At 37.1% G+C, this 25,366-nt stretch overlaps 1 protein-coding gene across 8 annotated transcripts in view; it reads left to right on the forward strand.

Annotated features, from left to right (window-relative positions):
- ctrip (E3 ubiquitin-protein ligase ctrip) overlaps window positions 1-25,366 on the forward strand; it is an 817,513-nt gene that overhangs the window by 275,825 nt on the left and 516,322 nt on the right. For 7 of the 8 annotated variants that reach the window (XM_090413730.1, XM_090413731.1, XM_090413729.1 and 4 more), the window contains one exon: window positions 11,087-11,277. In XM_090413730.1, the coding sequence (XP_090269856.1) occupies window positions 11,087-11,277 (191 nt within the window). The remainder of the gene's footprint in view (window positions 1-11,086; window positions 11,278-25,366) is intronic. The other variant, XM_090413732.1, reaches the window with a different exon arrangement.

Below are 25,366 nucleotides of genomic sequence, written 5' to 3' on the forward strand. Positions count from 1 at the left end.
TATAAATTTTTCCCTTCTTTCTCTGTGTCTCTTTCTGGTTTCTCTTTTGGCTATTGCTTGTCTTTTTTTATATTCAATTTCATCTTCTTGTTTTTTGCTACTTAACCATCTTTTAAAAGCCAGCTTTTCATTTTCAATTATTGTTTTTATTTCATTGTCCCATATATGTAATTTTTTATTTTTATGGTATTTTTTGTGTGTTCCTAGACTTTGTGCTGCTGATACGATAATTTCTTTTATATTATTCCATTCTTTCTCAATGTCTTCATTTTCTTGCGATACCTCATAAAATAGTAACCTCTTCTAGAGGAATGATATCAAAGTGGGATCTCCTTGATGCTATGAATGAGATTTTTTCAAAGCTTAAAGATCAGGTAGTGACATGCTAGGCTCATCCTGATATGCAGGGATGATCTCCTGATTCCAGCTAGGAACATCAGCCTTACTTTTGATACACTTAAGCCTCCATCTGTAAGGTATCTCAACTGTCCTGTTTGGATGTACATCCCTAGTCCATTAAGATGCTTTAAATAATAGTTAACAGGATCTCATTGGATTAAGAATGGTCGAATTCCATCCAACATCAGAGTATATGGATAGCTGATGGTGCCTTTTACACATTGCCCATCCAAAGTCTTTATGTTAAAGTATATGAACTGGCACCATCACTTTGGAAGCAAGTTGAAAACAAGTTGAGCATCTTACTTGGACTTCTACCTTTTCTCTGCATTAGGAATCTCAATATCATATGCATAAGACTTCCACACATCCCTTGTGTATGCATGTTAAAGAGATTATGTAAGGTGTTGGCATGAATGATGTCAGCATTCATGCCAATTATCTGCACCAAACATAACAGCATTCCACCATGGCAAGTTTGCTCTCTCCATCTTGCAATCTCTCACTTTATCAACTACAGATAAATCATATTCCATCTGCCTGCCCTCAGAATCACACAGAGCAGCCCACTCTGATTTCTTGCCCATCTATATTTGTGGTTCAAGATCTGAGACCTCTGTTGGCCATACTTCCTGGCATTACTATATCCGACTAGATCCCACTTGATTATATTAATTATACAGCAGAGTCGTATGACATTCAGCTTACACTTGTGCATATAAAAGAAACCATTAATAAAAGTGTGCAATTTATACAGACTAAGCTCTTTATAGGCAATCTGTTATTCTGGGTAATCCTCATCCATTGCACAAAATGAAGACCTTTAATTTTGATGTTTGGTTCTACTTTATTCCCAGCAACATTGGAATTAAAGGAAATGAGTCTACAATTGCAGCTGCTAGATTAGTTCATACATTTTTGACATACTGTTTGACAGTCCTATATATAGACAACAGACAATTTATAAGATCAAAGCTCCAATTATATTATTATTAAACAAGACCTCATGGAATCCAATGGCAATCATTATGGCAGAAAGCACCAACAAACAAATTATACAATATTAAGCTTCAAATTAAGCAGTGGCAATTTAGTCTGGTCAACATAGAAACAGAAGAGAAGTTGTGCTTTCTAGGATTTGTAAGATGAGTGTGACCTATGCAGAGCCTATAGGTCACACTCATCTTACACATTCTTATTTACTGACAGCTGATGACTTACCTATGTATACGAAAAATGCTACATGAACCTCACATTTGTCATATTCTAATGGAGTGCCAGCACTTCACACATGAGAGGAATGAAATTTTTAATTATCTGGCTGAAAATTTTACAAATTTTAATTTGTAAAATTTATAAAGTTGCCTTATGTAGTAAATTTAGTTTAATTTTTTATCCAAGTGTGAGCAAACAAAGTTTTCGCCTGAACGTATCTTCAGGACTGGGGTAAGGTAGTACAACACCGGGCAACTCATTGCAAAGGTGGAGCAAGCTTACATCACTCCTATCTCAGTATCTCCCATAATGCAAAACACATCTCCTTGCGGATATGTATAATGTTATGCATTAAGGGAAGGGCCACTACCCAGACTAGTTTCGACCTTTATTGAGGTGTCTTCAGTGGGAGCCAGCCCAAGATGTGGAGATATCAGGCAGAAGCAATAGTAAGGTCATCTCCTCCTATAGGAGCTGCCAAAAGGTGTGGCACGTTTTTTATTAAATTACTCTGGATTTGGAGAAAGATGTTGAAAGTTTATTTTTCACTTGGTTAGACTATAATAAATTTAGTTTAATCCTTTATCGAAGTGTGAGCAAACAAAGTTTGCACCTGAAAGTATCTTCAGGACTGGGGTGAGGTAGTACAACACCATTCCATCAACACCAAACCCTTTCCTCTACCAGTTTAAGTGAGCATGTCACCTCAGATTAGTTCTCTTCACTCATTAATGCTAACTTTGCAACGAGTTTCCCAGTGTTGTACTACCTTACCCCAGTACTGAAGATACTTTCAGGCGCAAACTCTGTTTGCTCACACTTGGATAAAGGATTAAACTAAATTTATTATAGTCTAACCAAGTGAAAACTAAAATTTACTTATGTAGATACTGCATTTCTTAATTAATTTTTGTGTGCACATTATTTACTAATTTATCCCTTTATCATTTTATTAATAATCTGTGTACAACTGTAATCTTTAATATGGCACAGTATAATCTTTGCTATCTATGTGCCAGTAAACCATAAATCGACCACCCGAACAACCTTTCCTCTAATAGTCTAAGTGAGCATGCCACTTCAGATTAGTTCTCTTCACTCATTAATGCTAACAATGTCAAGTTCCTTCCTAATATTCACATTTTTTAATATCATTCTGCCATAGATGCCATCAGTTCACTCTCCTAATTTTTCTCAGAACTCTATTTGAGGTCTTTAATCTATTTAATTTTTAGTCCAGCTCTCAGGACCATAAATTAAAATGGGTTTAAATGGTCTTGTATACAGCTGGTTTAGTGTTTTAACTATAAATTAAAGATGTCAAGAAATTATATTCTTGGTTTAATCCTTTATCCAAGTGTAAGCAAACAAAGTTTGTACCTGAAGTAATAAGGCAAGTGATGTGAAGTCATTAGCCTCTGTATATGAGTTGCCCAGTCCTGAAATTACTTCAGTTGCAAACTTTGTTTGCCTACACTTGGATAAAGGATTAAACCAAGAATATAATTTCATGGCATCTTTAATTTATAGTATAACCAATTTGAAAAACCTCCAACAATGTTTTAACTATTTCTTTTAGGCTTACACGGTGATCCGAATGCATTTTTGAAAATTATGGAGACAACTACCGTGTTTGAATAAAAACTTTAGTTTAATATAACTAAAATCTATATTCGACGTTTCGACCTTTATGTCAAGGTCATCTTCTGGAGCATACAACTATACACAGGAAACAAGCTATACTACAATCAAACTGGTTTGTTAAAGACACTGACCAACCGCTACAACAATTGTTGGCCTGACCTCTGGTAAAAAAAAAAAAAATAAAAAATAAAAAATAAAATTAAAAAATTATACATCAACGCTAGAGTCCTATTATTAGTGTTGTCTACTATATACATATATTAACATCATTCCAGCCAGTTGGTATGGAATGGTAGGCTGAATGTGTGCCATCCAGATCCTTGGAATTTTCATGCCATCTTTGTTGTTGATATTTGGTTGGTTTATCAGGATTTCGCAGGATTCCTTAAATTTCCTTTCATACCAGGTTTTTGTGCAGTGTAAGGAGCAGGTGCTTTTCCAGTTGATTTGGTGTAAGGTGTTGAGTGTGTGGTCTGAGAGGCCTGCTTCACCATAATGGTTACATTTAATGTGTCTAATGTGTTCTTTCTTGCGTATAGGGATTGTCCGTCCTGTTTCACCTATGCACGGTAAGTTACAGGTGCAGCGGATGCAATAGACTCCAGGATGTGCTAATGGGAGGAGAGGATCCTTAGAGGAGTTGAATATGGTTTTAAGTTTAGTGGGTGGTTTAAAGGTGGCATTGAGGTTATAATGTTGTAGGATTCTGTTGACTTTTTCTGATAACCCTTTAATGTATGGGATGGCTATGGTTTTACTGTAATCTAGATTCGTTTTTGTTGTAGTTTATAAAACTACAACTAAAGTTGTAGTTTTATAAAACTACAACTTTTGTAGTTTTTTCTACAACAAGAGTATTTTATTAACAGTTTTTTTTTGTTATAGCCATTATTTATGAATGTGTCACTAATGATTTTTAGTTCTTGTTTCAGGGCTTGTTGGTTAGAGCAAATAGTTGTGGCTCTGTTTTTAAGGGTGTTAATGACTCCATGTTTTTGTCATGGGTGGTGGTATGAATTAGCATGTATGTATTGGCCAGTGTGCGTCAGTTTGCAGTAGACCGTGAAGGATAGACTGCCTGAAGGAAGATGTGCGACTAGTGTGTCTAGGAACGGGAGTGAATTTTGATTTTCGATTTCGATGGTAAATTGTATGCGTTCGTGTTGTTTGTTCAGGTGGCTGAGGAATGTGTTTAGCATTTGTCGCCCATGTGGCCAGATCGCGAACACGTCGTCAACATATCTAAGCCAGACTGTCGGTCTTAGCGTGGTGGAATCAAGAGCCCTTGCTCAAAGGTTTCCATGTAGAAGTTAGCGATTGGGGGGGATAGTGGTGAGCCCATGGCTGTACCTTCTTTTTGTAGGTAGAATTTGTTTTGCCATACAAAGTAACTGGACTTTAGTACGTGGGCAAAGAGGGCCGTAATGTCGGGCGGAAATTTGTTCTGTAGTAGGAGAATTGTGTCATTGATAGGTACATTAGTGAAAATGGCAGAAACGTCAAAACTGACTAATAAGTCATCTTTGTCGAGTGTTATGTTTTTAATTTTGTTTATAAAGTTTTGTGTTTTTATGTAGGAGGGGGAATGACCTACCAACTCCTTGAGTGTTGACACTAATTTCTTGGCTAGGTGGTAATTGGGACTGTCTATTCCTTCCACGATTGGTAAAAGGGGCACATTTTGTTCGTGTATTTTCGGAACCCCATATAATCTGGGGGGCGGGAGTAGTGGGGTTTGAGTTTTTTAACCATGTCTGGTGGCCAAAAAGTGACGGACTTGAGTAGTTTTTCTGTTTTATCCTTTTTGTTGGGTTATAATTTACCATTTTATATATGCTGTTATCGGTTACTAGTTGATTCATTTGAAGTACGTATGTTGACCTGTCAAGAATAACAGTGGCCTTGCCTTTATCCGCTTTCGTTATTATTATGTTTTGTTTGGCTTTTAATGATTTAATTGCTGCTAATTCTGTTTTTGTCAGGTTGTTCTGTATGGTTTTCTTAGTATTCAGGACATTACTGGTTTCTAGTCATATTTTATCTGCTATATTGTTAGGTAGGGATCTGATGCCTCTTTCAATGTGGTAGATAAAATCCAATTTGTTTACCTTTTTAGGTGCTATAGCATAGTTCAGTCCTTTATTTAGTAGCAAACGAGGGAGACAAGGAGCGACCAACCACCAACAAGCAAGAACTATGTGATTAACCTATCAAGTCACACCCTGAACAATGGCAAACTTACGCTACTAAATAAAGGACTGAACTATGCAATAGGTAAACAAATTAGGTAAACAAATCCAATTTGTTTACCTAATTCATACCACCACCCATCATGAAAATATGGAGTCATTAACACCCTTAAAAATAGAGCCACAACTATTTGCTCTTACCAACAAGCCCTGAAACAAGAACTAAAATTCATTAGTGACACATTCATAAATAATGGCTATAACAAAAATACTGTTAATAAAATACTCTATAAAACTACAACAAAAACGAATCTAGATTACAGTAAAACCATAGCCATCCCATACATTAAAGGGTTATCAGAAAAAGTCAACAGAATCCTACAACATTATAACCTCAATGCCACCTTTAAATCACCCACTAAACTTAAAACCATATTCAACTCCTCTAAGGATCCTCTCCTCCCATTAGCACATCCTGGAGTCTATTGCATCCGTTGTACCTGTAACTTACCGTACATTGGTGAAACAGGACGGACAATCCCTATACACAAGAAAGAACACATTAAATATAACCAGTATGGTGAAGCAGGCCTCTCAGACCACGCACTCAACACCTTACACCAAATCAACTGGAAAAGCACCTGCTCCTTACACCGCACAAAAACCTGGTACGAAAGGAAATTTAAGGAATCCTGCGAAATCATGATAAACCACCCAAATATCAACAACAAAGATGGCATGAAAATTCCAAGGATCTGGATGGCACACATTCAGCCTACCTAATATGAAAGATCCAGCATAAGTCAGGACTCTAGCCAATCCTCAGCTAGTATTAGAAACCATTCCATACCAACTGGCTGGAATGATGTTATATATGTATATAGTAAACAACACTAATAATAGGACTCTAGCGTTGGTGTATAATTTTTTTTTTTTTTATTTATTATTATTATTTTTTTTCACCAGAGGTCAGGCCAACAATTGTTGTAACGGTTGGTCAGTGTCTTTAACAAACCAGTTTGATTGTAGTATAGCTTGTTTCCTGTGTATAGTTGTATGCTCCAGAAGATGACCTTGACATAAAGGTCGAAACGTCGAATGTAGATTTTAGTTATATCAAACTAAAGTTTTTATTCAAACACGGTAGTTGTCTCCATAATTTTCAAAAATGCAGTGTTTTAACTAATTTCTCTCTTATTCCATATATGTGTCAGTTTGACTCCCTGCCATTCTAGTTGGTTAATTCTGTTGTCTATTTTCATATTTAGTTTATCTTCACTAAAATTGTCCTGAATAGCTGAAGTGTTTTATTTGTTCTATAGGTTCTCCAATCAGGATGCAGTTGATTTTTACTGCTTGCTTTCATAGTCTCTCTTGTTATTGCTGATTTTCATACCATTTTTTTACGATAGTAATTTAATTTGATAATGCAATCTTACAGATATGTATTTAAAAGTATAACATGTGTATAAAGTAAAAATAGCTGAGAATAACATCAATTTTAATACCACATTTCCTTGATAATGTGATTCATATAAATAATGGATAACAATTGAGATGTGTACCCATGTTGCGCACATGATTTACCATCAGACCATCTTCCTGTACCTCTTCCTTCAATTCTAATGGCTGAATTACAAGTAAGATATATATTGTATTGCTCAATATAATGTACTGTTTACACCAATGTATCATTTTTGACAGCTTCTCTCTCTCTCTCTCGGAATGTTTCATATGCCTTTTCCAGATCCAAAAAACTTAAATATAGAATCCTTGTTATTCCTATAATTTTTCAGCTATTTGGTTTGAATCCATCTTGTTTAAGTTTTTTCCCTTTCACAATTTTTCTTAGTATCTCAAGTATCTTCCATAATTCTTAACTGGAATATTCAGTAAGGAAATTCCCCACATTGTGTTATTTTCCTGTTTATAGTTGTGGTACTATGGAATCTCTATTTCAATAATCTAGAATTTGACACTGTGTCCAGGCCATTCAGGGTGCAGTTGCTTTTCACTGTTTCTGCCTGTTTTCGTAGTCTTTTTATTGCTGATTTTCATACTGAATTTATTATGGCTCTTATTCAGTTAATCCTCTACACTTCTACTAGATTTGTTTATAAAAGTTTTACAGTGCTGTTACTGTAAAACACTTATAGCTCTATATGCACAATGTTTATTTTCATATACTAACACTTAGTTTAATTCATGGACCCATTCTTCAGGCATTTCTAGCTAAGACATGCATGCTTATGTATGTTGAAGTCAAGACATTCTGCAGGAATGAAAAGCTGTTGGATACATGAATGACTAGATAGATGTATTTTATTGTATATTGCATTCTCACGAACAGACATCTCATCATCATACGTATCAAGGATTTAGGCCTGTTCCGGCCTTAGAAGTCATCGTTGAAGATGAACTGACATCTCATATGTTTAAAAAAAAAAAAAAAAGTTAACTGCACTTCTGGGAACAGGAAGTTGGCTGCAATTTTTAAGTGGCCAGTTGAACATTATTAGTTATATTATTGCTACTACAGTGGCATTGCTTGAAGTTCAGAGAGGAATTTCATTTTTAAAATTAAAGCAATGCCAGCTAAGTAATTTCTTCTGAATTACAGTCACCCTCTTTCATCCTTAGTACTATGTACTTCCCTGCTTTTACATGTTTTTATATAATTATTATTATCAGATGTAACTCTTTTTTTGTACATGTAGTAGGTCAGTTGAGCATGTAATTTAGTAGTGTCTCCAAAGGCAGACCCCCAATACATGATTCCCTTATGCCAATTTTTTGCTTGAATGAGCAGAAATCCCTGTGGAAGAAAAAGGTACTTTTTCTACGTGAGAAATATCTATTTCAAATTTAGTAAGTTGAATGATGAATCATGTAGATATACTTGGAGGAATTCTCCCCCTCCCACATTTCTGTTTAGAATTTCTTGTGGGGGGGGGGGGGGGGGGGGGGGCTTTAATGCTATCTGTAGAGCATGCAAAAAAAAATTGTGCTTCTTGGAGCATTTTTTTTATTTATTTATTTTTTTTAATTGTTCCAGTTGGTTTTCTATACCTTCAGCCTTATGGCTGTTTGGGGTAGCAATATGCTACCATACTAGGGAGATGATTATGAGTGAGGTGGTTTCCCGTTGCCTTCCTTGCCGTTGTATATTTTTATGACTGGTCATGTGTGTTTTCACAGGACCGGTTTGCCTGTTTTGAGGGATGAAAAACCTGAGTTACTGGGGGGGGGGTAACCCTCCACCTCCGTATGAGACTGGTTAACTCACCTTTAGTTGAAAGAGACCAGATAAAGGTTCCTCATGGGAATCGAACCCAGGTCTTTCCGACCAGAGAGCTTTGTCTATACTGACTGAGTTATGGAGGCTCCCCAGTTGGTTTGTTTATTGGATATAGCTCGACTTCCTGACAGCTTTTTCTGTCTCTTCAAGTGCTAAGTGCTAGGCATCTCAGCTTTACTAAGTACACACTCTTCATCTCAAGGGTGGTATTATGCATTTGTTAGCTCTAATATAACCAAGCCAGGCAGCATTCAACTTAGAATTGCCAAATTATGACCTTGGTTTTCATCCAAAGATTTGCAATCTCTCTCTCTTTCTGCCAATGCATTATATATATTCTGTTTATATCACTCTCCCATTGCTACTAAGCATTCTAAACTTTTTGACTTTCTCTTCTTAAATGTTCCTTTGCTTCAGCTTTCATAACAGTGAGGTTATCTTCCCTGGCGATATTAATGTTCACAATATCAACTTTCCTTCTCCAACTGCACAGGCCAAGGTGGTAGAGATGAGACTTTATACATTATTCGCATGCTAGATAATCTCAACCACTTTCTGTATACCATAGACCCTTCTTCTGTGAATGTTGTATCTCTTTAAGGTAATTCAGACACAGCTGCTCCCAACCAAGAATTGTCTGGCATTATGAGAACATTAAGCGGGAATGACCTTTCTGTCCTGTGTCTCATCCCTTGCATATGCCTTCTAACTCAAGCGTATGCATCAAATGTGCATCACTAAAGTAATCCTCACTGATATGGAAACATTTCCCATTCCATTCTAAATTGCTCTTCCCCATTAAGCCTTTGTTTTCCAAAAGGTCAGTCAGGGGAACGAAGAATGTTCTGCAACTGGCTATCATTAAGCACTCCATCTTCCTTTACTGTCTACACAAAAGCCTGAAACACTTCAAGAAAACTATTAGCACATCAAAAAATAGATTTTGAAAGAACCAAAAGCAGGAAACTTGCATTGTTTCAATCCCTCTTTCATTGAGATGATTCTGTTGTGTTATCCAGAAAAAGCCATTCTCTTGGATCCCATTCTCCTAAATTCACACTTTTCCTCAATTGCATGCACATCTGATTTTGGTAAATGTCCTCTAACCATTTGAAACATGCAGTACTCGGTGCCCTCTCTAACCTTTCATTAGAAAATGATCAGAAAAATCTTGTTCAAATTTGGTAAAAGAAAAAAAAAAAGAAAAAGTCTTCTGGTCACAGCGAGTATTGCTCACTTCTGTGGTGGTGTCCTTAGAGATCACTAAAAAAATACTCAGATCAATATAGAAGAAAGTCAGATTGATTAATGACCATCTCTTACTAGTTCATTCCACTCTGCTTTTGCACAGACATCTAGTTTCATTTCATGCATTTTAGAAACTTTTTTAAAAAATGCATTTTGTGCATTTTCTGAAAAGTTCATTAGAACTTGCATCAGTAATTCTCCTGCACAAGCCAAGCACATGGAATCCATTGAAATGCAGGCACTTGAAACTATTATCCAACATCTCTTCACATTTGAACTCCATACTCATATAATAAGTTATTTTACTCTGTAACAGTCTACCCTTTCTCTCTCTCAAATCTCTACCCATCCACATTTTTGATGTACTGTAGGTTTGATCTAACCATCTCTCATGTATGGGACAACCCAAATTTAACAAATCATTCAAAGTAGTAACTTCAGACATCCAAAATATCTTTCTTTCTATGTCAGTTTTATCGTTTGGTTCCTTCTGTAGTATACTCTTTCCTCTATATCTGAGTTTATCTTCCCAATCACCTCCAGAATATCTTACTACCCTTATAATATCTATCTTCTGTATTCTTACCAAAATCTTCCCAATGACTACTGTTTTTACACATTAGCCTAACTTCCGTGTGTATTTTTCTATACTAAGTGCATATGCTGGCTCTCCAGGAACAGTTAATGACTTCTTTCTCAAGATTTTCCTTTAGCTTTTTGCATATACTATTTTCTGTACTTGCTGAATTAATGCTTTCCTTAAGATTTCCCATTAAGCCTCTGCGATTTCGTTCTTATTTTCAGTCTTCACTTTTTATCAAATGATATTTGCATCTACAGTTCCTTTCTGAAACTTCTGTAGATTCAGATGTACAAATAGTATTACAGAAAACCAAAAGAATTTGAAAACGGGAACTAAATTTTAGACTATGTGGCAAAATCTAAACAAAAATATTGAGTATAGTTTGTACCTTTCAGATTGTAGTTTGTAACTGTACATTTTAGTGAAGTCTAATTTGTCCAATTTACATTGTGCTTTTGGTACATTTAGTAAATAATTCTTCTCTAGTTTAAAATACTTAATTTATTTTAGTAGTCGGCGTTCCTCCCGAGTGACTAAGCTTCCTACACCGGGTTCAAGTGCAGTGGGCGGGGGAACAAGCCGGCAGCAATCAAGGGGCAGAAGTGTTATGTCTGGAGTGGATACAGGACAAGAAGGAACATCTGGTGCATTCATAGGTGAAAACTCTACTGGACATGAGAGTGCTGTATCCAGTACTCCAGGTATGTTTGCTTAAAAAATTCAAGTAAAATTTGATTATCATCAAAGTTAATAATTATGATACCATCTAGAGTTCCCGTATGAAATATTATTGCATGGAACTCTAAGGTTTCCAAGTTGTTGAAAATGGTTTATTAAGCCTTTTATGTATTGAATGAAGTAGTGGGTTCTGCCTTTAATCATGAATATGTGCATGTTTAAAAAGTTTGCTGAAGCTTGCATTCTCTTTATTAATTTTTTTTTAAATGACTGTCTTTATAATCATTTTTTTAAATTTATTTTATTTTTTAATTTACAAAAAACAAATTACAACATTGAAGCAAACATTTATGACTTCGATACAATATGAATTCATAAATGCTTCCATATTGTGCAATACTGTTAAAAATTTGTTTTTCTTTGTAGAATGCATAGTTCATCAGATTCCTGAAATGTACCTTCAAGTGGTATATAGAAAACGTTTATAATGTAACTAATTTTTCAAATTAGTCTATTTGTCAGTACTCCACAATTGTCAGATCTTATATTTTGTCTTCTAAGGCACTTCTAATTGAATCCATTCACCTAGATCTTGCTCTCCCTCTGGATTTTCTCCTGGCATAAGGAGAGAGGGAAAGGTTTACTAATCTTTTCCGTTTAAGAGCCAGTACTATACACAGTGTGCCCATAGTAACAAGAAAACAATTTATTGTATCAAAACAAATTACTATATTTGGAATTGTTAATTACACAGATTCATAATTTCCCTTCAACTCAACACAGCATTTACATCTGTCATACAGGTGTTCGAAGGTATAGTGAAAGTCCTGAACAGAAACCTCCTTCAGTCTCTGGGTCACACTGCACTGGATATACTCAGTGTCGTTGAAGTGCTCCCCATTCAAGACACACTTCATCTTTGGGAAGAGGAAAATATCTGTGGGAGCCAAATCTGCAAAGAGAGGGAGGATATTGGGGGGGGGGGGGTTGATCACACAGATCGAATTCAAAGCCAGAAACTGCTTCACAGTCAGTGTGCAGGTGCTTTGTCATTCAACCGAAACCAGTTGTTATGGAGCAGTTCTTTCCATCACATATGGGCATACTGACATTGCATTACTCCTAAATATTACTGACTGTTCACCATGGTGCCCTCAGGAACAAATTTGCAGTGGATAATTCCAGTAGCATCAGGTGAAAAAACAAAAACAAAAAACAAAACAAAAAAAAAATGACCATTGTCTTGACACGTGATTTTTGCAACCTGACTTTTTGCCAGGGAGATGTTCCATGGCATTCCATGCTCTGGTATTTTGTTTCTTGTTCAGATTAAAACCTGAACTTTTATCACCAGTGACAATGCAACACATTACAATCTTCAACTGCATGGATGAAAGTTTGACAACATGCAACCTGGTGCTCTCTCTATTTGTGTGTCAATGTGTGCGCCACAAACCTCAAACAAATCTTCCTCTTGTGCAAATCTCTTTCCAAGATTAATCTGGCTGTTCCCTTACCAACACCAAGCTGTACAGCTTTCATCACATTTTCATTTGTCCATGCAGAAACTGGCCATCCACATCATGGCTCTTCCTCTGGGAACGCTCTTCTCCTCTTTAAACGTTGAAATCAGTGGAACACCCCTTGCACATGACTCACAGTCATTGCCATAAACGTTTTGGTGTCTTGGTACATTTCTGTAACAGTCTTTCCTAATTTGCAGTAAAATTTTATCACAGCTCTTTGCTCCATGATGCAACTACTGCCACGCTCGACTCACACACCCATACTTCAACTGTTGCTGCACGAAAGCTGCTGCATCACCTGACTCAAAGTTGCACCTGTAATTACAACACTAGCAGTCAAACCTATAAACAGGTTTGTTACTATTTTTTTTTAAGGACTATCCTGTAAAAAAAAAAAAAAAAAAAAAAAAAAAATCAAATCGATCTTATTACTTAATGGACACTCTGTATATATTAACTCTAATTTTACCTTCCTTTATACTAACAGTATCAAGTTAATTTCCTTATTCCTAATAAATTGCTGCTATTGATTCCATCTGTTCATTTTCCTTGATTTTTCTTTGAACTTTCATTGGTGTGGCAGTTATAGTCTTTGATCAGCTTCTTTATTTCCTAATTCAGCTGGCCGATTAATAAGCTAAAATTTCTTTATATATACTGTTATGTATACTGCTTTAAATACTGTTAATTCAGTGTTTGAATAATTTCTCTCGTTACACAATATTATTTTATTTTGCTTATTCTGTTGTCTGTTTCCATATTTAATTAGGCATCATCACTAGAAAGTGTGCCTAAATAGCTGAAGCATTTTTCTTGCTCTATAAATTCTCTTTTCAAAATGCACTTGATATTTTCCATATTCATGTCTGTTTTCATTGTATTGTCATCTTATTGCTGATTTTCACGAATTGAGTGTCATCTGCATAAATTAAAAGTGGCGACTATCTCCAATTTTGTTAACAGGTTTAATGCTACTGTCCTTTATAATGTGACCTATATCGATGGTATAACTTGCATTATGAAGCCCATCTTTTTCTGTAAAACCTCTCCAGCATTGATCCTATAACAGCCCCTTACCAACTTATAGGTCTCTATCATATCACCCCTCCTCTTATCCATTAGACTCTGCAAATTGCATTTTTTCTACTTTTACTCATATTCGACATTCCAGAAATCAGAAACTACCTTAGTCAGCTGCCTCTGGATCCTTTCCAACATCTCTTTGACCTTTTGAAAACAAGGTGGCCAAATCTGGGCACAATATTCTGTGTAACCTAACCAAAGCCTTATACAATGGAACAAGAATCTCCTTCCTTCTACAAGTCAGTGTCCTCTGCATTATTCCCAGAATTCTTTGTGTTGTCCTCACAACATTGGCAGTGTGTCTCCTAAATTTCAGATCCCTATCCACTATCATCCCAAGATCCCTTATTTCCTCCACCTCTGACAATATATCCTCACCAAGCATAAATTCTGCATCCCATCTTTGTTTCCCAAATTTTAAAACCTTGCATTTTGCAACATTGAACTCGCATTCCCATTCCTCTGCCCAATCACTCAATTTATTCAAGTCTTCTTGTTAGGCCACAATATCTGCTCTAATCCTCATAGTTCATCCCAACTTTGCATCATTTGCAAACAGCTACATATTTCCATTCAAATCTTCCCCAATATTATTAACATACAGATGAATATACTATTGTATATTCATCTCACACATCCAATGCTGCTGATGCTGTCACCTTATTGTAATAAGTAAGTAGATTACTAAAACATGATCTTTTATCATATTAATGCTTTCCATCAAAAATAATACCATTGTTGTCAACCCTTTTCTGGATCCTGATTCTCACCAGTCTTTCCAACACTTTAACCACAACATGTGGCATACAGATTGGCCTATAATTTGATGCTTGAATTCTGTCACCTCCTTTATGTAGTGGTACAATCTTGTCTTCCTTCCACTTCTTTGGAACTTGACCCAATGTAAGACTCATAGTAGCAGATGTCAACTCCCTGGCACGTTCCTTCAAAATACGCAGTGATATATCATCAAGTCCCACAGCCTTATTAATATCAAGTTTGCTTAATTCCCCATATACCTCTTTCTCTGTCAGTGTCTCCTCCTAATACACTGCTCTTAAATTCTCCATGATGTCACATTCACAAAGCTGAAAGACCTTAATAAAGTGCTAATTAAATATCTCAACTATATCTTCTGCAGCAGTTGTCCTTATACCATTTTCTTCCATCAAAGCCATCCTACCATAATCATTCTTTTTTTTTTCTACTGGCTACGTATCGAAGGAACTCCCCAGGGTTTTAGCTAACTGCTGCTCATACTAAACGTTCGCTATCCATACCAACTGAGTCACCCTCCTTTCCTGTACTTTGTATTCCTCATGATATTAATTATTACCACTCCTCTTATGTTGCTCCCATAATGCCTTTTTTCTCTGTATTGCATGCTTAATCTCTTCATTCATCCATTTCACACCTACCTTATTTAACCTTCTGAATCTTTGGAATACATTTAGACATTGCTTCTACTAGATAGTTCTTGAATATTACCCAAACAGCATTGATCTCCTTTTCACCTGACTCCTCATTCCATTGCTACAGCTCTAAACTGTCACCTGAGCTTCTGATAATCACCAACCTTGGAGTTCCAAATATACCCTTTCATAGGGCCATCGTCTGATTAGATTGCGCCCTGAGGCAAAAAATTAAATATCGCCCCTGATGGATTATAAGACAAAAATATAAGAAAATCTCCAACTGCTATTTTGTTTTTATTACAAGAGAGACATTAATGCAAAATGATTACATAATAATATTAATTAAATGTTTGCTCTATGGGGATATCGCACAATAAAACTGTTTACAAGCTCTCCTAATTTAAATTATAAGCTATGTCTGATTCTGTCAAAATTGTTGCTAGATCAACCAATCTTTCTTGGGTCATTGCTGTTCGCAAATAATTTTTAATCAGTTTTAGCTTGGAAAAACTCCTTTTCGCACTTGCTACGCTAACAGGAATTGTTAGCATAGCAACGGCGCCTGCCGCAATATGGCTGAACGAACGCCCTTATTAAGCCATGCCATGAGGCAGGCTGCCTCTATGCTACACCCTGTCGAAGTTACTGCCCTTTTATCATAGAAGTCCTCACATGGCTGGCAACGACCAAGGTAGTCACTACATGGTCACTCACCAACTGGAGGGTGATTTGACACCTCATTTATAATAGCATCTTCTGATGAGATGATCAAATCCAAGTCCCTGAATCCTCATGTGCCCTCTGTTACATGCTGCGTGAGGTAGTTATATCTCAAAAACTCACTCATTTTATTTACATCCAGTTGCTATATCATCATCCCAATCTATGTTGCTATAATTACGAGGACTGTCTGAAAAGTTCTCGGCCTCAACCATAGATGACTATCGGCTAGATTTTTTTCCCTAAGTTGGCACATCTTTCATAAACATCCATGTGAAATTGCAAGTCATTCTATCAAGTAGTTTGTTTTATACAGGTGTCTGAAGCATAAGTGTTGTCTGTATCCCTTGAAATGGATTGAGTATATCGTATGGTCATAAAATTCTTTGTAATTTTTTATTTTTGTAAGAAGGTTTAATGCCAAAAGAAATTCATTCGAAGATCATAAAAGTTTATGATCACTCTTCTCCTTTGTTTTCGACAATTAAGAAATGAGCTGCCAAGTTTAAAGGCGGCCGTACCAGCCTTGAAGATGATCCATGTGAAGGACATCCAAAAAGTGTAACAACACCAGAAATCATTGATCAAGTGCATGATATGGTGTTGGATGACCAGCGAGTCAAAGTGCGTGAAATTGCTGAGACTATAGGCATTTCAGAAGAATTGCAAATGAAAAAGCTTTGCACAAGATTTGGATTCACCATTACACACCAGAATCCAAACAGCAGTCAAAACAGTGATGGACCGAAGCCGGTTGTTCCTTGCCAAAGAAGACAAAGTCGGTTCCATCAGCCGGAAAGGTCATGGCATCGGTGTTTTGGGATGCTAAAGGCATTTTGTTTATTAATTATCTTGAAAAGGGTAAAACAATAATCGGGGAATATTATTCCGATCTTTTAACCATACTAGAAGAAAATAATTCGTGAGAAAAGACCCGGTTTGCAGAAGAAAAAATCATCTTTCATCGGGACAATGCACATGTTCACAAAGGTGTTTTGTCATTGGGAAAATTAAGGGATCTGCACTATGAATTGTTGGAACATCCACCCTATTTCCCAGATTTGGCTCCCTCTGACTTCTTTCTCTTCTCAAAACTAAAATTCTTCCTCACTGGTCAGCGTTTTTCTTTGAATCAAGAGGCTGTAAAGGGGTAGATTTGCAGATCTTACTGAGAACCACTACAGGGACGGGATAATGGCTCTGGAGCATCGTGGGAATAAATGTATTAGTCTTAAGGGAGATTATGTTGAAAAATAAAAATAATTTTGAAATTATAAATTAGTTTTTTCATTGTTGGTCAAGAACGTTTCAGACTACTCTTGTAAAATTGCCCATGAACACCCTTTTCCATTTTCTTGGCTAATTTGCTTTTATATTTCCTGATCACTACTCTCCACATGACCATGTCTATAGCAATGTCCAACGAAATATTTCATTATTCACCTGTATCTTACATCATACTGCCTCAAAAACCACTACCATTATTTCTCTCTTGCATCTCTACCTTGTAGGGATATAACCTTTTTTCTATCATCAAGAGCATTCCCCCTCCCTTTTTATCCTTTCTGTCTTCACAAATGAGCCTCCGTAGCTCAGTCTATAGATGTAACCTTTGTCAGAAAGACCTGGGTTTGATACCCAACGAAGACATGAGGAACCTTTATCTGGTCTCTTTCGACTAACGGTGAGTTAGTTGGTCTCACATGGAGGTAGGGTTTTCCCCACCCGGAAACTCGGTTTTTTTGTCCCTATAACAGGCAAACCAGCCCTGTGAACACACATCTACAGACCTAGGACACTGGGAGGCATAGAGCTAACTACCTTATCCTCGAGGTGGTCGCAGTTTCAAATCATAATAGGCTATGCCTAATATATGTATAAGAAGGAGGAGGCGGATCTTCACAAATACATCATACCTTTCCATATCTATTCGTGTCAAGATGTCATCCTCATGCAAAACCATTTTATTTTTCTTGTTTCTGATAATTCTAGTTGTATACAAACATAACAGCTCATTCCTGGATGTACAACAAATTTCACTGATATGAATTATTAGATGTGACTTCTCCATACTTTCTTCAAACCATTTCTTTTTCTCCTTATTCATCCCAGAACTTCTTCAAATCCATCTGTTTTCCTTACATTTCAGGTCATCCCTTTCCCAGTTTTGTCTACATATGAATTCACATTCTCTTGGAGCATCAACCTTTCTTTTGCTGTGTTCCTCCATCTCTTTGTTTGTCTTGCACACTTATTCTCTCATTCTCTATACTAATGCTACCCACTTTTTTTTTTATTCATAAGCACCACTTCAATCTCTCCTTTCTTACTCTCCCATTCAAGCAATAATTTCTTACTTGCTCAGATTCATTCTCTTCACTCTTTACCTCTCCCTTTCAGTAGCAGTCTCTCCAAATGACTCAAATACCAAACCACTCAGATGTAGTCTATCACTTTTATACAGTTCAATTCTTCCTTCAAACTCACTCCACAAATTAACAAACTGCACTCCTTTCTCTTCGCACATTTTTGCTAACATATCATTCATAATTCTTGCTCCCTGCCTCATCTCATCACTATCATACCTGGGCAACACATAGACTACCTTTCCTGATGTCCAGTCTTACAAATTAGTAAAACTGTGGAAGTGCTTGAGCATTGAACATTTTGTAATGTATATTATCTGATATGATATTTGCATAGAAAGTGAGAATTCTACTAAACAAGAAATGATATCGTTTTAATTCCTTACCTAAGTGTAAACAACCAGGTTGCTTATGAGGTATGTTCATAACTAGGCAACATGTATGTAGAAGCTGTTGACTTCACATCTCAGTATCCCATAATGCATAATATGCTTCCTTTTTAGATGTGTATATTGCTAGTCATTATGGAACGGATCATATCTGGACTGGTCCTAACCTTCGTAGATGTCTTCTCAGTGATAACTAGACCTAGGAAAATACTGAGGTTAAATCAGTACAGAAATGATATTTTCCATAAAGAAGTAGTAAAATGATGTGCAATAATAATAATACTATATTATTGTATGAGAAGTTCCTTGGTATAATATTATACAGTTTTTATTGAAGATGGTAAATTATATATGGAAATAAACAACAGAATTAGTAAAGCTGGTATGGTAGGGAGTCAGCTGAATAAATTTATATGGAATAAGAACAAAATTAGTCAAAACACTAAATTAGCTGTATACGAGACAGTGCACAAACCAGTTTTAACTTATGGATCTGAGAGATGAAATAGAAATATAATACTTATCAAAGACTTGGAGATATGATATGCAATTTCTAAGAAGGATTAGGGGAGTGAACAGATGGCATCAATGGTAGTATCATGCTAAAAATGAGGACATTAGGAAAGAACTTGACATTGTTGCCTTTCAGGAATGTGTTAGTGGAGCCTATCTTAGATGGTATGGGATCACTTAATCAGAATGGGAGAGGACAGATTAGCAGATCAAGTGTTCATTACTAGGTTGGCAGGTAAAGACCCAGAGAAAAACCAAGATGAAGATGGATTGATTGTGAAAAGTCCCTTAGAAGACAGAAATATAAGATTCGATAATGTTGGAGTCTTCACAGATAACAGATTAATTTGGAGGAAAATTGTTCATTGGAAGTTAGTAATGGTGTAACATTTCCAAGTAGCACTACCATAATATCCTGTACAATGACTGAGGGTACATATCAGGAATTTGGTGGTGAAGTACATACCAAAAAAAAAAAATTAATTAATTTCTCGGTTGGAAAGTTTTGACCTTTGTACAACTAAGGGTCAAAGCTGTATAACTGAGAGGAGACCTCCACATAGCCTTTAAAGGAACAAAGAACTAACCAGGGCTTCTAACCTAATGTCCAATCCTCACCTTCTTGTGGTGCACCCTGTTGAATATCTACCTGGATACTGAACGGACGAGGATGGGCTGGCAATTTGGGATTTAGCCGCCAAATTGTATTCTTATTGGCTTAAACCAAAATACAAAATGATGGTACAACATGACAAAATTTCATGCTGGCTGTGGCGTCGATCGGTTAAACAAGGCTTTTTTTTTTTGCCAGGGAACCAGGGCAAACAGTGAAAAATCAGTTACTGGAACAAATCTGAAAACACACCCCAACTCAACATCATCAGAGTTAAAGATCGGTACTATCAACATAAGAGGCCTGAATGGCAAAGAAATGGAGATAGCTGAGGAATTAGATAAGTACCAGATCGACATAATAGGGGTGACTGAAACAAAAAAGACCACAACTGGTGAGATCTTTCTGAGCAATAAATACAAAATGTTATATTCAGGCAATTTCAATCAAGGAAAAGAAGAAGTAGCCATATTATTCAACACTAAATACGAGGCTAATCTTCTTGAATGACAGGCAGTCTCAAGTAGAGTGATGTGGGCAAATATCAGAATGGGGAACTGGACAATGAGACTTATTTGTGCCTATGGTCCCACAGAAGGTTCTACTGAGGTAGAAGTGGTGGAATTTTTTGAGGCTTTAGAGAAAGCAACTGACACAATGAAAAAGGAAAAGTTGGTCCTTGTTGGGGATTTAAATAGCAGAGTAGTAAATGATTGTCAGACATACAAAAATATTTTGGGAAAATTTGGAGAAAAGAGCAAAGCTAATAATAATGGCAAGTACCTGTTGGATTTCTGCTCAGGACATGGACTGATTATTACTAACACCATGTTCCAACATAAAAATGTGCACAAATTCACATGGAGAGAAGAGACAAGGAATAAGAAAAGTCTCATTGACTCTGTTAGTATTGATAGTGATGACTCTGTTAATGTTTGATAGTGATGTTTCCTTGGTGCAGGACACCAGAGTGTACAGAGGATTGGAAGTGATCACTATTTAGTCTTGAGCAGGATAAAATTGAATTTCATATTGAAAAGAATAACATGTAAGAAAGTTTTAAAGCGAATAAAAGTTGAGCAGCTCTCAGATGTGAACTATAGACTAAAATACACAAAGATTATTGAAGAAAAAATGAAAGAGTTTGAAACAGGAACCAAACCTCGGAGATTCAGTGACAAGCCTTGAAGAAAACCCTGATTGATTCAGCCAGAGAGGCATGTGGTGAAGTTGTCTGCAAGGATAGAAAAATTAGAACTCCATGGTGGACACAGAAATTTAAAGAGGCAGTGAAAGAAAAGAAGACAGCATATGAAAAATTCCTGGCAAATAAGTCTGCTTGTGCTCTTAGAGAATAAACAAGCTCTTAGAGAAACAAACAAGCAGAGACAAATTTAAGAAAGCTAAGCACTGTGTAAAACTAGCTAAACAAAAGTCATCGGAGGACTTTGGTAAGAACATAGAAAATAAATATCAAGAAGGTGGCTAAATGTTCTGGAGGTTGTTGAAGAAGCTTAGAAATGGTGGAAAGAGTGCTGTAAAAGGAGTTAGAGATGATAAAGGTGACATGAAAACGGGAGAAAAAGATATCCTTGAAGCATGGAGTAATTATTTCAAAAAATTGCTAAATGAAACAAGCAGTGATACCACAGTGGTAAAAAAAACACTCAACAGGCATACAGTCAGGTATACATAGCCATACTTGAATTAGAAAAAGCCATCAAAGGCTTTAAACGTGGAAAGGCAGCTGGAGTAGATGATATTCGACCAGAAATGCTTAAGTGTGGTTTTATGAAAGTCTTGCAGTCCCTGCACTGCATAGTTCAGAAGTCCTGGACAGACGGATGAATTCTCGATGATTAGAGTAGAGCTCTCATAGTACCCATATATAAAAAGGGAAATTAAACTGAATGTGAGAATTGCAGAGGTATTTCCCTACTGAGTGTTCCTGGTGAGATTTATGCTAGTATACTTGAGAAACAGAGAAGAATTGTGGAAGAAAAGAGTAATGGTGTAACATTCAGTCCGCTAGAGGGCTACACGGTGTGTAGTGTTTGCAGAGAGCTCCCGAAAAGATAATTATTATTTTGAGAATAAATTGGCAATATTGATTTAATCTTGACGTGGTATTGTTTGTGTTTGGTAACTTGGTGTGTGTCTGTGATTTTTTGTGTGATTTCCGCTTTAATTACACTAGTAGTTTAAAGATATGATTGATAGTGCAGCACGTGGCGGCAATGCGATGAAAAACAATGGTGAGCAAAACTTTGCCATCTTTGTTCATCAACTTTAATGTAAGTGAATTCGTTCAGTGTGACGTGTGGTATATATGCATTCCAGAAAGAGGCTGGAGTTTTGATAGTGGTGGGAGACTGTGCTGAAAGTGTAAGGAAAGTGAGGAATTGAAGTGTTGGTCAGGTCGTGAGATAGTTGTTGTTGGAGAAAGTCAGAATGTGAGAGAAAATAGTGGTTTGATAGTAAATTGTGATGTTGTACAAGATAGCAATGAGAGTGGTGATGAAAGAGAGAGTGGAAGTAATTATACAGAGAGAGAAAATGGTTTGAATGATGAAAAAAAGGAGAAATTAGCTATAGCGAATGAGATCGCATGGTTACGTGGAGTAATACATAGGGCGAAGCGGCAGTTGTAGTGACTGCAAAACATTTTTTCCGAGCACCTCGGCAAATGGAAATAAGCAAGTGTACGAAAGGAACAATAAGCATATGATTGGGAGTGTTTCAGAAATGAAGGAAAGAGTGTTGTACGGTGACTCCTTAGTAAGAGGTGTGCTAGATGAGAGTTTGACTAAATCGTACTTACCGGGTGCAAAAATTAAGGATATAAGTGAGAGTATTAGAGCGCAGAAGCAAAGGGTGAAAGAAATGATAGTCGTAGCGGAAACGAATGATTTGAAATTCTAGTGGAAAGCCTTAGACGTTGGTTATGCATTATTACTAAATAGTTTAGGGAAATAACAAAGTAGACTAGAATATACATTAAAATAACTTTTTAATACAAATCCAATATTTCGGCAACATCACGTTGCCATTTTCAACAGGAACTTGTGAGCAAGACACGTGCACGCAGGCACAGCAAACAATAAATGAGGACGAAGCAGGAAGCTAATGCATAACCAACGTCTAAGCCTTTCCACTAGAATTATGATAATCCACGGTGATTCTACCGCACGTAAAGCCAGGCATTACGGTAAAATAAAGTTGAAGCTATCAAGACAACTTAATCATCTCACATTCCTAAAATGCTGACGGGATAACCAGGTAATTCCTGTGTTAAATTGAAGCACCGGTTCTCTTCGCAAAAGGCTCTTCGCATTTATTATCATGCCAGCCAAGCGTTACTCAGGGAACAAATCGCTACTACTCGCCGTTTCCTGAGTGATGCTAGCTCAGCTATCCAGGCACTCGAAGATGACCTTTCAAGCACCTTAAGAAACAGAATGTGGTCTATTTTGCGCGACATCTCGTGCACTGCAGCGGAGAAAGAATTTTCAAAAAGTACAAGATCGACACATCAAAAAATTTGAAAATTTAATAAAGAAGAACACGATCTCGAAACCGCAACTTCCTACTGAAACGGTAGTCAACCTTTCGTTGTGTATTGTGAAACCTGAAGCACTCGACGCCCTCTCACATCGCCACAACTTTGCCATTGCGCCCAGAAGAATACCTGCAGAGGATATTATGATACAAGTTGAACGCGGGATACGACACCTTCCTAACCACATCGTCAACGATATCAGACTGGATGTGGCTTGTGTTCTGACCAAAGCAAAACCACCTAAAGCCAACATGCCCATTTTCTCTACTGGAATTAAAGAAAAACAAGGAAATAATAATCACCAAAGCGGATAAAGGGAAAGCCACAGTATTGCTTAACCAAAAGGATTATACAGGTAAGCTGAAAGCTCTATTGTTAGATCAGGCTACTTACCTCCCTATCGAGTACAATCCCACCAACTCACAAATTAGAAAACTCCACAGGCTCCTTAAGAAGGTCACTTCTTGTCCCGTGGAAGTCACTAACAAATTAAAACCATTTAACTCCATACCCCCCCGTATTTATGGACTCCCAAAAATACATAAGGAAAATGTGCCATTATGTCCCATAGTGGATGGTATTGATTCCTCCACATACAAACTAGCTAAACATTTGGCCATAGCTATACTGGCAACACACCTTCATACATATAAAACTCAGCCCACTTCAAAGCCAGCATAGAAAACCTTACACTCAAACACACTGACGTAATGGTCAGCTTTGATGTCTCCTCCTTATTCACAAATGTCCCACTCAAAGAATCCTTAGAGCTAATCCAAGCTAAATTTCTTCCTGATATCATAGCCCTATTTCAGTTCACAATGAACTCAGGCTATTTTGTTTGGCAATGAAAATTCTACAAACAAATAGACGGGACAGCCATGGGTTCTCCACTCTTCCCACCCTTGGCCAACTTTTATATGGAGACTTTTAATGAGAAAGCTTTAAACTCTGCCCCACAAAAACCAACCATTTGGCTTCGATATGTAGATGATGTGTTTGCTATTTGGCCACATGGCTCCGATGCACTCCTCTCCTTCCTAACACACTTAAACAACCAACACCCTAGGATCAAATTCACCTTGGAAGAAGAAAAAAACGATTGCCTTCCTTTCTTAGACACACTAGTCGCCCACCAGCCTAATGGAACCTTGGTGTTTCTCAGTCTATAGAAAACTAACCCATACAGGCAGATACATTCACCAACAATCCCCCCACCCTTCCTCACAACAATATGGTGTCATTAAGACACTACACCACAGTGCTAAACTTATCTGCTCGAATGACAATGCCCTAACCACAGAACTAAACCACATTCTCAACACTTTATCAGCCAATGGCTATCCTCCCAAAACAATCCAAAAAATATTGAAACCAATAAACCACCACCCCCTCCCCCTCTTCAGAACAAGGATTACTCTAAATCCATCACCATACCCTATATCAGAGGCACCTCGGGAAAAAATCACAAAAATCCTAAAAAAACACAGCTTAACTTCTTGTTACAGACCATATAAGAAATTGGCATCCCTTATCTGCTCCACTAAAGACCAACCCCCCCACCCCAGACCTACCTGGTGTATACCAGGTCCCTTGCAGCTGTAAGCTGTCCTACTCTGGCCAAACAGACAGGATAGCCAATATCAGAATTACAGAACACAAGGACTACATCCGGTTCCACCAATACAGCCACGCTGGTCTTGCAGACCATGCTCTGGATACCCGCCATAGAATACGGTGGAAGAAAGCCACGATCGTTCACCGTAGTAAATACAAGTACGAAAGGCTTTCATGGAATCAGCCTCAGCCCTAAGAAACAATCCAAACCTCAACAAATTTGGCTGCATGAGACTGCCTCAAATTTGGGAAACCTACATCAGAAGACCTCAGCCCAATCGCCCAAGAATACCAACATTGCTCACTAGGGG

This window comes from Typopeltis vanoorti, chromosome 24, assembly GCF_054136105.1.
Source record: "Typopeltis vanoorti isolate ZY-2024b chromosome 24, IOZ_Tvanoo_1.0, whole genome shotgun sequence".
Taxonomy (NCBI): Eukaryota; Metazoa; Arthropoda; class Arachnida; order Uropygi; family Thelyphonidae; genus Typopeltis; species Typopeltis vanoorti.